The sequence below is a fragment of the Cuculus canorus genome, chromosome 15, assembly GCF_017976375.1.
Source record: "Cuculus canorus isolate bCucCan1 chromosome 15, bCucCan1.pri, whole genome shotgun sequence".
NCBI lineage: Eukaryota > Metazoa > Chordata > Aves > Cuculiformes > Cuculidae > Cuculus > Cuculus canorus.
Genome location: NC_071415.1, coordinates 15,453,630 through 15,466,953, shown reverse-complemented (window position 1 = coordinate 15,466,953; position 13,324 = coordinate 15,453,630). Strand labels below are relative to the sequence as shown.

The following is a 13,324-nucleotide window of genomic DNA, read 5'->3' as shown; positions in this document are numbered from 1 at the left end:
CGGGTGTCGCCGCCGAGATGATGTCATCGAGGGCGCTGAGCCCCGCCCCGCGCGTTCGAACCGCCACCTCGAGACCGAGCTGTGGGCGCCGGTTCGAGCCCCGCCGCCGGCCTCGAGCTCTTGGCAGGGCCGGGGCGGTGTAGGCCATGCGGTGCCCTCCGAGGTTAAAAGGTGGCTAAACCTCGCCCTTGGCAATTAGAATTCACCTCAGGCTCTGCTCGCTGCAGGGGGGAGCCTGGGCGTCGTGCCCAGGAACGGCCCTCTGGGCTCGGCTGCGGTCAGGCTGTCACTAGCGGCCCTTGGTGCCTTTTTCTGCCCCTGAACTGCGGTTCTGGGATTAAAGTCTGGGTTTGCGTTAATGATTCCAGGACTGAAAAGAGGAGTGGGCAATGGAGAGGAAAAGACGGGCGCTGGCTGAAGCTCTGTCGAGCAAGCAGAGCTCAGTCCTGCTCCGCAGAGCTGTGCCGAGGAGGGGCTGGCTCGGCTGGGACACCAGCACCCCGAGGGGCACTAACCCCTACGCCCCAGCAGAGGAAGCCGGGCTTTGGCCATTGCCCCAGCTTCCTGTGTAACTTCTGAGAGCGTCTCGGTGTAGGGGGACCAGCTGAAAAAGAAGCTCTTTACACAGGTAAATCTAAGCCTGAGATGCTGGAGAATGTGTGTTGACAGGAACAACGTGACCTGTAGCATAATTTCTAAACGAAGGTGTCTGTCCGTAAGAGCTTCCTCTTCCTCCAATGACTCTTGAGCTCCTTGGACAAGTAAGTGGGGAAATATGTCAGGTTTCTTGACATTTTGTGAAAACAGGCAGGGGAGACAGCTAAGGAGGCCTCGCTAGGGGCAGGACTATCGTATTATTTACATCCAGAGAATCCAGTTGGGCTAAAGTAGGAAAAAAGAAAACTTCACAAATGGATGGAAGTATTTATCAGTTACAGCCACAACAGGAGGGTGCGGTGATTACATCTTGTCTGAACCTTTGTTCCTGCAAAGCCTTTGAGGCTCATATTATTCTACAGCTCCCGGTAGACATTTATGTGTGGGATTATTGACCACACGTAAAATAAAAGTCACTTGAGTCTTTGCAGGGTGGAGGTTGTGTGAAGGACTCAAAAGTTCTCGTGAATTAAAGTGATAGTCTGTGGAGCTGAGCATGTCAGGACATGTTTGAAACGGGAGGGAGAATTTCTACAGGCAGCTGTGAGTGGTGTAGAGGAAATGCAGTTAGAGGGTTACTAGGATACTTCTGTGGTGGAAAGTGCTGTGGGGGGACTTGGAAATACCCATTGGTGCTCTGGAAATGAGTTACGTGCATTACCAAAAGAATGGGTTACAGGTTAGAATAAGTTACACTTTTCTCTTGAAACCTTGTCTACATATTCCTGGCAGATTCAATAACTCTTGTCATAAACCAGGGCTGTGATTTTCTCTTGATGTTCATGCCACAGCTAGGGCGATGTGATCTGGATGGGGAGTTCCTTTAGGGCTGTTCCTCCACTTTCCTCTTGAAGGATTTAGTTGCGTGCATTTCAAAGAGCTGTTTAAAATGTCACTACTGCAGACTGACCGAAGGTAGGTCTCTCTTTACCTCTCTCCAGCAGGTTTGTTGTTTGTGGGCATCTGTTTTGAATCAGTTTCTTTCTGCTGCAGTGAACATTTCAGAGAGCTGCTTAACATCTCCTTTGAGTATACTGTTTACAAACAGACGTGGGCAGAACCCCAGGAGGGAATTCTGGCACAAATACCTGAGCCACTTGCCAGGAAAGACTGCAGCATTCACCCTCGCTGATCAGCACCCAGAGGACTGTTCTGTTCCAAAGATGTAGATAGGTGTTGGCAATCTGTCTGCTGACCTCGGAGACACTGTTTGAGGTCGGAGATACAGTAGGAGCAATTTAGGGCTCTGGTAGCCACACTCTTATGATTGATGTCCTAATTTAAGCTATAGCTGTCACTAGCTCCCGAGCAAATGGCATCTTTGCAGGGGCAGCTGGAGGAAGAGGTGCACAGCCATGGCCACAGTGGTGCTGGGCAGTGTCCTGGATGGCAGAGGGGATGACATATGTTCCCTCTTCTCCCGTGGCAGTGGAGCAGGAGAGGCAGTGATGTTGGAGCACCACATTCAGTGTGCTCGCTGAACATGAGGCAAAGCCCTTACAAAGCCTCACAAGTCACCATTTGTTAACAAAGCTGGTCCAGGCACCAGCTGCAGCATCCCAGGAGTCGGTGCTCACACTGTTGTTGTAGCTGAACTGCTGTGGTTACCTGAGGACCCCCAAGCTGCCCACTGAGTGGTGTAATCGCAAAGCCAATTGCAAGGCTGTTGCTCCTGTCTTGCCTCTGTCAGAGCACAACAGACATCACTTGGCTGTAGCAATGACTATGTTCCTCCATGGGCTGGTGTGTGGAAAGAGGGGAGAAAAAGAAAACGAGATATGGGACTCACATTTGCTACCTCTACTTTGAGCTCTGTAGAAGCCTGTTTGATTTTTTTGCTGTGCAGGACTTGACTGCCCCTCGTGAGAGTCCAAAGTACGTGTGGGGAACACAGGAGTCAGTCACTGGACACAGTAATGGTGCAATACTGGGCATATGGCCAAGAGTCTGAGATCTGAGTAAGGAGTCAAAGCTGTGACGCATCCCAGCACTGAGAGGGCTCCACTTTGGTGCAAAGCAAAAAAGCAGGAAGTTGGGACTGACACCCTTTTGACAGGTAACTGACCCTCCCCCCTCCCCTGTGAGCTGCCAGTCAGAACATTTTCTGGTACTGCAGAGTGCTGCTTTACCTCTTATCTGTCCACATTCCCTCCTCTCCCCATCCCTCTCTGTCCCTCCTTTGGCTGGGTTTCTCTTCTGTGTTTTTCATACGCAGACTGAATGTTACAGATCCAGAAACGTCCCTTTGCTTCACTAAACCACTAAAAGCACATTCTTTTATAGCTGGATAGTTATTCATTCCATGAGGAACTAGCAGTGTTTATATTATTTTGTAAATAAAATACAGTTGACAATGCATGAAAATAATGACACAAGAGTTTTCAGACCTCCTGCTAAGCTGACTCTTTTTAAGAAGTAAGGCTTTGCATTTTGGGTGCTTTTTCAGGGAGTCTTTTAAAGTTTCCGTATCTCGTAAAGTGATGCTTTTTTACTGATCACACATCAAAACAACGTTTAAGGCATCAATACTTAAGAGTCTTTTCAAGGCTTTCCTACATTCATTTCATTCCTGGCAACCAATATATCCCCAATGCTGATAAAGTAGAAAAATGGGAAATATCATTGTACTAAATGACACTATGGTCAGCCAGTAATTAATGCACAGTTGCTGCGTTATCTGTGCAACACCTTGGTCCATGATCTTACTTCTGTATTGTCAGTTAGTAGCAGACATTTCATTTACGGAAGTCAGAGTCAAAGTGCTTGGGTAGTGTTCAGTGCCTCTGCTGTATAAGGCAACTGAAATGTGATCTGCAGGATTAGTGGGGCCTGTAGGAAGGAAAGGAGCATGAATTAGAGGAAAGCAGCCACAGTGCCTGGGCTGAGTGCTGCTGGTTGAATGCAGACTGAGGATATCAGCTGCATAATGGTCACTAGAGAGCAGGGACCAGGCAATGGCCGAGCCGGAACTCTCCTCAGCAGTTACTCCAGTTGATATTTGGTATTGTGGTGCCAGTGTGTTCCACTGTGTGGTAATAAAAGCTATTCTGAAACCACACAGCTAATACCAGGTTTATGTCTGTATCACTGTAGCATTTCTTGAAGATTTAATGAGTATAGAATAACGTTTGAAGAGACTATTATGGCTCTTGCTGCTATGTATTTTTTACTGAAGATCCCAAGAGCTATGTCCCTGCGGGTTCCCTTGAGAAGATCTCTGCAACTTTGCAGTCGATGCTACCCAGTTCACGCCCCTTTGAGTTATGAAGCCATCAAACAACAGTACAGACCAGAGGTGCCAGAGTATTTCAACTTTGCAAGAGATGTGCTGGACAGATGGACTGAAGCAGAAAAGGTAAGTTAGTTGGCTTCTCTGATGCTGAAGTATTTAATGCTGGTCATTAATGCTGAGTATCTGACAGATCCAGTAACCAAGACGCTGGGGTTACGTTCCGATTATAATCTGGTGGTCATCTCATGTAGGTTGAACCTGTAGATCCCTTATGCCACACATTGTCCTGCCTACAAGATCAAATAGTTCTTTCCTTTAGCCAGTAACTCCAGTGAGGCTGAGTGTGAGTGAATAGGTGCCTCATAAATGAAACTGTGAACTGAACCACCCTAAATCTTGCATCAATTGCTCTGATAAGCTGTGGCGGGCACCCTACTTGGATGTGCCGGGGAAATCGCTTGACCTGTGTGTGCTTCATTGCCTGCCTGGAAAATGAATAATAAGTACAATGTAGTGTAAAACCTCACCCGCCTATCCCAGATGTGAAATCTTCTGGATCAAGGACCTCGAACCTACAAAACTGAACACTTGTGAGCCCCAAACCAGACATAAGCTCTATGCAAAGAAAGGAAATATAGAAAAAAAAAATCCATGAAGTATAGGTCTATCACCTTCCTTTCTACCTAGGTCTGGTCTCTGTGGATGTAGAAATGATTTTGTAGGCTCCAGCTGTTTTGATGAGGGGCTAAATGCAGTTATGTCCAGTCTGACACCAAGAATAGAGCAGAGGTAGTACCTGTCTGACACAATTGTTCTTCCTTTTGCAAGAAAAACAGGTTTGGGCAGGCTGTAAAGAGAAGAAGAAACAGCCTCTGGAGAAAAGGGTTTGCCTTCTGAAGTGCAAGAATAAAAACTGCTCCCTTGAAAATTAACCTTAGTGCTACAATACCTTCAAATAGATAATAAGGTGTCATATTCTTGCTGCCCCAGTGACTTTTTTTTGCTCAGGAGGTGACACTGCTAAAGCTAAATGCATTGGCTCCTTTTAAAGTGCATTGTATGCATGCGTTTCAAATCACTTTACACATCCATTAAGTGGGTCATTGATTAAAGATGACAGTGTGTGGGCCTGTGCTTTTGAAACCTTGATTTAATTTTCAGAAGTACCAGACAGGCACAGTTCCAGATGAAGTTGAAAATGAGCTCTGAGGGCTCAGGAGACTCTGGAACACAACCCAGAGAGAGTCACATTCATCAACTGCTTTGCTGGTGTGATGTGAACCAAACATCTTCTTCCTCTGTGCCCACTTCTGTACAACTTCAGAGTATAAGATGAAGAACTCGGGAAAGGAATACAAATTCAATTTCATACATGACATTTACAGGCTGTTCTTTCTAAGGGAGAGTTCTCTGCCTCATTTGGAATCAGTGGCAAATTTCTGTGGCATCCCCAGGTTTCTCCAGTACTGAATAGGTGGTTTTCGTCCTCAGACTTAAGAAAAAGGCAGTGTGTTTCTAAAAGGAATCATTTGTACTGTACCCTGTTGTTCTGTAGGAGGGAAAAAAGTCCAAAAACCCTGCATTGTGGTGGGTAGATGGTGCTGGAGAAGAGGTGAAGTGGAGTTTTGAGGAGCTGGGAGTGCTGTCCAGGAAGGCAGCAAATGTGCTCTCTGATGCCTGCGGTCTGCAACGGGGAGACAGAGTTCTTCTTATTCTGCCTCGAATTCCAGAGTGGTGGCTGATGAACGTGGCTTGCATGAGAACAGGTTAGTAAAGGCACAGAAATGGTAATAGGTACAGATATGGTGACTTAAACCAATCCTTTCTATTTAATGCACTCAGAACATGCTAATGAGGATTAACTGGTGTCAAGCTGGTTAAAACCACTCTTCATGCCACGTTTTTTCCTTTGTGGTGCTTTTAGGACTTTTGTGCATGCTCTGGCTTTTAAGAAGACGCTGTGAGCCCGTGGCCCCCGTCAGTCTCCTCTTTCCAGCACTTGCTACACATCACAAATGCACCCTTTTGCTAACTTTCAGTCAAGTTAGCCCACACTTAATGAAGTGTATCGTATGTTCCCCCATGGGACCTGTTAAAATACTCAGCATCCCAGTGCACACAACTCGGAATGTCTTGGTGCCTCACAGACACTAGTAGTGCACCTTGTAGGCAACGGCTATGTTTACCAGTAAAGATGTCAAGTCTAGAGAAATGGCATGTTTATTTTACCATCTAATGATTGATATAGGATTTCCTAACTTGTGCTAATTCTCACATAACGTTTAGTCCATCAAAGAAATTAGTATTTACAGATGTCTGGCCGAGTCCTTCTTTTAGTACAGCCCTGTCCCACTCAAAAGAACAAAGTAAGCTGAAATCTGCTTGTAGGTACAAGTGTTATTCTTAAATGTTGAGACTGTTTTTCCATTCCTCTTCCTTCCCTTTAGGAACTGTTCTGATTCCTGGCACACAGCAATTGACAGCAAAGGACATTTTTCATCGACTACAGAAATCCAAGGCAAAGTGTATCATCACCGATGATTCTGTGGCACCAGCTGTAGACTCAGTTGGGGCTGAATGCCAGTTTCTGAAATTCAAGTTGCTTGTGTCAGAGAGGGGACATAGAGAAGGATGGCTGAACTTTAAAGATCTCCTGAAGTGAGTAAATACCACTGTGAAAGCACCACAGCAATAATAAAAGAAAAGCATAGTGGTTTGTTTTGAATAGGAAATGTTGGCGCACACCAAGATATTTTCACTCTTTTAGGACTGCACAGTGGAAAACACCATCGTTTATGACACTTTTGATTTTAGTTAAATATTTCCAAAAATGTGAAGCCACACTTTCAAATCACTTTATTTGTCATTTTCTTTACTTTAAGGAATGCTCCTTCTGATCACCAGTGTGTGAACACACACTGTAAGGATCCAATGGCCATCTTTTTTACCAGTGGAACAACGGGATCTCCAAAAATGACTGAACATTCCCACAGCAGCTATGGTATTGGCCTCACAGTAAGTGGAAGGTACAGGTATCACTTTAAATCAGACATATTTCTATAGCTGGTCGTGGCATAAGGAAGAGAAACACGAGCTTATTACGAGAAGGTTTTGTTTCAGTAGTATAAAAAACAGCAGTGGTTTGGGGTTTTTTTCCATAAAACAGGGCAGTTTGGAGTCCAGCTGCTTTAGTGCACAGAGAAAGCAGAAGTCATATAGCCAATAACTTCTTCGCATTTTCTCTAGCCTTTGGGAAACTCTTCATTGTGTAGTTAATAGCTTTCCCAAGAACTGAACATCAGCACAAGTTTATGAAGTCTGTACCATAAAATGGAAAAAAATATGGTTCTGTTTGGTTTCTGAATCCATGCGTGTCTGGATTAGACACAGTTCCTGCAGGAACAAAATGCTGATAGTTCAGAATCTTTAAACTTATTAAAGCAATGTTGTTTATACAATTGATAAGGCAGTGCACTTTACTGTAGCACACAAAGAATAACAAATCAGAAAATACCAAACCTGCAGTAAGTAAACTAAAAATTCCCTTCTTCCCTAAAAATGGGTTCAACAAAACCCCAGCAGCCTCATAGATATTCATGCATTTCATTCTGAGGTGGTGGTAGCTGGTCCACAAGTATAATTTTTCCCTTAGAAAAATGCAACATCATTCTATCCTGGTGTCATCCTCACTGTGCTATGACTCACTCCTGCTCAGTAATTCAGCCACTTCTAATTGGCATTTACCCAAAACAAATAGTGATGGATTTGCTTCACTGGCATTTCTCTTGTTGGTGTTTTCATATTTGCCTTATTCCTGCCAAATACAGACTGTAGACCATTTCCTCGTAGGTACTGGCTGGACTTGACTTCCTCAGATGTACTTTGGAATACATCAGACACAGGCTGGGCAAAGTCAGCTTGGAGCAGCATTTTTTCAGCATGGATTCAAGGGGCGTGTGTATTCACGCATAAGATGCCACACTTTGACCCAAGCATTGTCTTTGAGGTGAGTGAAGAGAGGCCAGCAACAAACAACATTGTTGTCTCTGGCTGATCTTGCTGAGCTTTTCATTTCCCCTGATGCTGCGCAGGGGCTGCACGCAGCGCAGTTATGGCTTTCACTAGGAGGTAACCAACCGATGAGTTAAGTAGTGAATGCTGCAAATATGTACACCAAAACAAGAGCATATTTGACATCCAAAGAGTTTCATCATATAGTCTGCTCTGGATTTGACTGCACAAACCTGCAGACATCCATTATCAGGCCTAAAAGTGAGTACATGAGAAATTATTCTGAAATTTGTGAAGCACTTCAGTGTTCTTATTAAAATAAGTGACAATAACAGATGAATGAGAATTTCAGTTGCCCGTCCCATGTAATTCAAAGTTAAAGGTGAAGAGGCAGTGAATTTCTTTAACAAAAAGCACCAATATTATATTGGTTTCCATCCTACATACACAATTCTTCATCATTTGCAAAAGACTACCATGTTTCATGTTATTTGGAATGACTTTTATCTATGTTAATTAGGTGGGTGGAAATTGCTAGTTAATATTAGATAGTTGAAGAACACTGTCAGTTGTACACCTACGTAGCATCTAAAAAAAGCAGCCTTATGGTTTCATTTGTTTTCTATATAAACTGCAATTATGAATAAATTGTGGAAGACAAACTGTAAAACTCTCAAGCAAAAAACTTTGGTGTGTTGAACTAATTGTAAAATGACATAGATTCTGTTTTGAAGAAGAAACTAATTAAATGTAACTGCTGTGTGGGGGTGTTGGCAAGTACAGAGCTAACTGCTTTTAGGACACAATGTTTTGTTCGTGTGTTTCATAAGCAGGATGCAGAGATCATTATATTATCTCTTACAATGAAGATGGAACTTCACAGGTTTCAGTATATTGGCAAAATTTAGCTTTTCTATTCTAAATTCTCTAGAGTCTGTCAAGATTTCCCATAACTGTCTTCTGTTCTCCTCCAACTGCCTATCGAATGTTTGTGCAACATAAACTGTCCAGGTAAGCAAAAGCTTAGTATCCTTGTTGGTGTATTTGATCAAAACTGTAGACCAAATGTTCATCTCACCTTGATTTTAGTCCAAATTTACAGTGGCGTAACAGTAACTCACCTCATGTATTTTTCAACATTTTGAAACTTAATTAGAAGGAACAAAGTCAGAATAAAGATCTAGAGGTAGCTTAATCTTTTGGTTTTTTTCAGATTTTTTTTTCTTTAGCACTATACAGTTCAAATTTTGTTCTTACGTAGAAAGAACCCCACAATACAGGAATACAGTAGTGAATGGGGCATAGCAGATAGATGACTGCCAGTTCTTTGTTTTCTTTTCCACTAAGCTATACATTCAAAAGCCTGCGGCACTGTGTGAGTGCTGGGGAGCCAATGAACCCTGATGTGATGGAAGAATGGAAAGCGCAGACTGGGCTGGATATTCATGAAGGCTATGGACAGACAGAAACAGTATGTTCTGCTTTACAAATGTAAAAAAAGTATGTTTCACAGATAAAGCAAAAAATTATCTTCAGGTTCCCAAGAAAAAAGTAATTAAAATTATTGTACACAGTTATAACTGTTAGGGGAAAAGTCAATCGTGATAAACAGCACTGGAAAAATGTAGTTTTTGTAAGTCGTAGAAAAAATCACAACTGTTCCACCCAAAATCCAGAACTTGTTTTCATTCCTGTGGGCTCTGGATTGGGAACTAACACAAAATGGGTATATTCCTCACTACTGAATTCCAAACTGTTTTAAAATGTGTCTTTAGAGCACTAACTTTATTTGGAGCTATGGGCATTGATTCTGAGGGCATAGTTTATTCCTAGTTTAATCATTGGATATATGACTGTAAAGAAGGCAATTAGTATTTCTCACAGAAATACAAAATATTAGCCAAGTATTTTAGACCTAAGATAAAGATCGAATATACAAGCCACAGTTTAATTCAAAACAAAACACCCAAATTCAACCACACTTTTTACAGGTGCTGATCTGTGGAAATTTTAAGGGAATGAAAATCAAACCTGGCTCTATGGGAAAGCCGGCTCCAGGGTATGATGTCAAGGTAGTGTACGTCTGCTGACTCAATCTCTCTCTTGCATAATCAGTTTCCATTAACGAGGTCTGAAAGCTCTAACAAGGAGTCGTACCTTGTACCAACACTCAGCAGTGAATGAGAGAGCGAAGAAACGTGTGTTACTGCCCTGAACTGAGCACGCAGAATAACCAGTTAGACTGCCCTGTTGCACCATCCTCACCAACACCGGTGACAACACACTGCTAACCGACAGATAGATATCAAAAGTTAAGGCAATGACAGAAATTAAATTGCTGAGTTAAGGAAGAGAAGGAGTGAATGTTGTTTCCTGGTAATAACCAAACTGCTGGAGCGGATTCTACCACCATATCAATTTCCAATATGGGTTAAGATTTTTAGTATCTTAACTAGTTCTTAAATTCACCCCCCCCCATTATGTATGACCCTCCCTGGGGTCTTAGTGACTTCACTATGTGTTTGTGTAGTACTTGGCATTCCTCAGATAAAAGTACAGTGGATTAGTCATAATCTTACACTTCAGTTGTCAGAGTAACGCCCCCTACTGCTTCAAATAATTTCCCAATAAAAAAATACTTCGGTTATGTATTTAAAATGCACACCAATATTCTATAATCTTAGCTTAATGGTTTTTAATTTGACCTCAAAATAATAAAACTGTGCTTTTTTTTTTGTTATTTTCAGATTATAGATGAAAACACTAATATTCTGCCCCCTGGAAAAGAAGGAGATATTGCCATCAGAGTAAAACCTACAAGATCACCATTTCTTTTTACTCGCTATGCTGTAAGAATATTGCTAGAGTTAAAGTAATGTCCTGTTAAATCTCGGTGACAAGGAACCTGATGCCCTATTCCATTTACATATACTCTACTTACCAACCTGAAAACTTGGTTGGTAAGTTTAGACCAACCTGCAGACCTTTGGTTTATTTTTACAATCACATGTTCAATGAGATTGTCCTGCCTAGCAAGGTAAAATCCACTTTCTTTTCACTGTTATTTCCTTGACACAAAGGGAAACATTTGGTGGACCCACTAACCCCAAAATACTCTTTGGCCTAAGGACTAGAGCCCCCATCTCCCCCATCTGAGAAGCGGGACACCTTTCAATCCCTTCCCTCCAGATTTGAGCTGTGTGAAATGTTTCATGCGTGCAATATTTTTTAGGTCTTTTGCACTTTAGAATTCTCAATCTAACAATCAGTAGAACAAATGCATAGTTTTTACAGTTCTGACACCAGGAAACCTTATTAAATGTTATGGATAGTATCAGCTTGTAATTAGATCTTCTGAGCATGCGGGGGAGGAAGACCATGCACACTGCCTAGAGGAATTCTTACAGAAATCAGTTACATTTGCTGTAGAAAGAACACTTATTAATTGTGCTTATTAGTTGTACCACGCTGAGCCAAAACTTTTCTGGGAGTGAAAAAAAACCCCATCTTGGGATAGGGAGATGCTAGAAACACAAAGGATTAAAGGATAATCACCTAAAGGCAAATTCTCAGTTCCATAAGCCTATATTTTTGCAACCTTCAGTGGTTCCTAAAGCCATGGGGTATAATGTTTAAAATTTCAAGTCAGTTATATTTATTGCAATTTATGAATATCTGGGTTTGTATCTTAAAATGGTGAATTAATTCTCTATTATTGATGTCCCACTTCAATCCGATGCACATGACTGCAGTATGGGCCAGTCTGAAAAGCTGAAGTCTTCTAATATGCTAAAAAAGTCAGAATGCAATTTCATGTATTTTTTGATAGTTTTTGTGTAAAACGCTGTTTAATATTTCCTAGGATGATCCAGAGAAAACGGAGGAAACGATACGTGGGGACTTTTATGTCACTGGAGACAGGGGGATTATGGATGAGGATGGATACCTCTGGTTCGTTGGAAGAGCTGATGATGTCATTAATTCTGCTGGGTAATTTAAGCCTGATTAACAATAAATCATTAAATTTTAATAACACAGATGATTCAGATGTAAAGTTTTTCTGATATGTTATCAAATACAACTAAAAGCCCTTTCCTCCATCTTGAAGATACCGTATTGGACCGTTTGAAGTAGAAAGTGCATTAATAGAGCATCCTGCAGTGGTGGAATCAGCAGTTGTCAGCAGTCCAGACCCCGTCAGAGGAGAGGTAAACATATTAAACATGCCCATTTATTTAAGTAGCTTTGTCAATACCCACACTAATAAAAGCCCAACTTCAAAGGATTTGTCCGTGGAGGAATTTTTTTGTTTTCCTTTTAAAAATTAAAACTAAATTAGAAAGTCAGCATTTCTACTGTCAGACACTGGAGAAACCCACACAGGAAAAGAGAAAAAAAAAAAAGGACCAAGTCCAATACCAATATAACAAAAGCACTATTTGAAGCTTCACCTGTCATTCAAATACAGGTTTTTTTCTCTATTACAAGTACATAAACTGCCTGTACAGTCCAGAGCAACAGCACCCACAGACTTTGGCAGAGCTTTCTGTACCTGCCCTGTACATTTCTCTGAAGCTTGTCAGGTTTTTTTTTGTTAAAGTTTCAAACCTTACTGTTACGTAATAGTTTTAGTGGCATTTAAGCCATGGCTGCCGTAACTCCTTTAGGTGGTGAAAGCCTTTGTTGTTTTAACATCTGACTATGCTTCACATGATCCGGAAAAACTGATGAAAGAGCTACAAGACCACGTTAAGAAAGTTACAGCTCCGTACAAGTATCCTAGGAAGGTGAGTGTTCAAATACCTAGATAATTTTCTCTACCATTAAAACAGTGAGTGTTAACTGTTAAGTACGTTGTAAGCCTGTGCCACTAAGGTTAAGTAAAAGTTCAGGTCAATTGTATCTTATTTTGTTACTATTTCCTCCCTTTCACAATAGATGGAGTTTGTTCAACAGTTGCCAAAAACTGTTAGTGGGAAGATCAGAAGAAATGAACTGCGCCAGAAGGAGTGGAGAAAAGATTAGCGGTACTTGTTGCTTTTCATAGGATTTGTTTTACAAAGTAAGATTTTGCAGATTTATACAGCAACGTAGAGTAAGAGACATGGTGCTAGGTCCTTATTCTTACCTCTTCCCAGCATTTGGCTCTCCCAGGTGTGACACTAATAGCTGATAGTACCAAAGCAGGCAGACCAATAGAAATGAAATGAGAAACTCACACAGTCAAGAGCACAAGAGATTATGTCTGTTAAGTAAAGTATTTAATGAAGCATCACCAGCATTTTATCTTTATTGTTATCTAATTTAAAGAATAAAAAAGACAGTAAGAGTTTAAGAGAACACTATTGCTTCAAGAATCACTTTTGAGAAGTGTGACAACTTCTAAATACATGTCTAAAAGTTATAACTATTACATGTATATTT

General features: G+C 41.7%; 1 protein-coding gene across 4 annotated transcripts; it reads left to right on the top strand.

Moving 5' to 3' along the window:
• Positions 1-288: 288 nt before the first annotated feature.
• Positions 289-13,253, top strand: LOC104063779 (acyl-coenzyme A synthetase ACSM3, mitochondrial). 4 transcript variants are annotated; one of them, XM_054080362.1, is made up of 16 exons: positions 289-628; positions 1,449-1,572; positions 2,504-2,713; positions 3,751-4,012; positions 5,445-5,655; positions 6,337-6,547; positions 6,772-6,915; positions 7,739-7,895; positions 8,832-8,911; positions 9,248-9,371; positions 9,892-9,972; positions 10,648-10,749; positions 11,763-11,890; positions 12,009-12,108; positions 12,568-12,687; positions 12,839-13,253. In XM_054080362.1, exons 4-16 carry the CDS (start codon positions 3,800-3,802, stop codon positions 12,923-12,925), a joined length of 1,758 nt encoding a protein of 585 aa, XP_053936337.1. In that variant the 5' UTR covers positions 289-628; positions 1,449-1,572; positions 2,504-2,713; positions 3,751-3,799; the 3' UTR covers positions 12,926-13,253. The 4 variants fall into 4 exon arrangements, with proteins under 4 accessions (XP_053936337.1, XP_053936336.1, XP_009564336.2 ...); XM_054080361.1 differs by lacking the exon at positions 1,449-1,572; XM_009566041.2 differs by lacking the exon at positions 1,449-1,572 and having other exon boundaries at positions 320-628; positions 3,833-4,012.
• The last annotated feature ends 71 nt before the right edge of the window (positions 13,254-13,324 follow it).

Bases quoted from the DNA above. Each gene is read 5' to 3' on its own strand.
- LOC104063779 (XM_054080361.1), top strand. From the start codon at position 3,800: ATGGCTCTTGCTGCTATGTATTTTTTACTGAAGATCCCAAGAGCTATG. The intron at 4,013-5,444 runs GTAAGTTAGTTG...GTTGTTCTGTAG, and splicing joins GATGGACTGAAGCAGAAAAG to GAGGGAAAAAAGTCCAAAAA. The intron at 6,548-6,771 runs GTGAGTAAATAC...CTTTACTTTAAG, and splicing joins AACTTTAAAGATCTCCTGAA to GAATGCTCCTTCTGATCACC.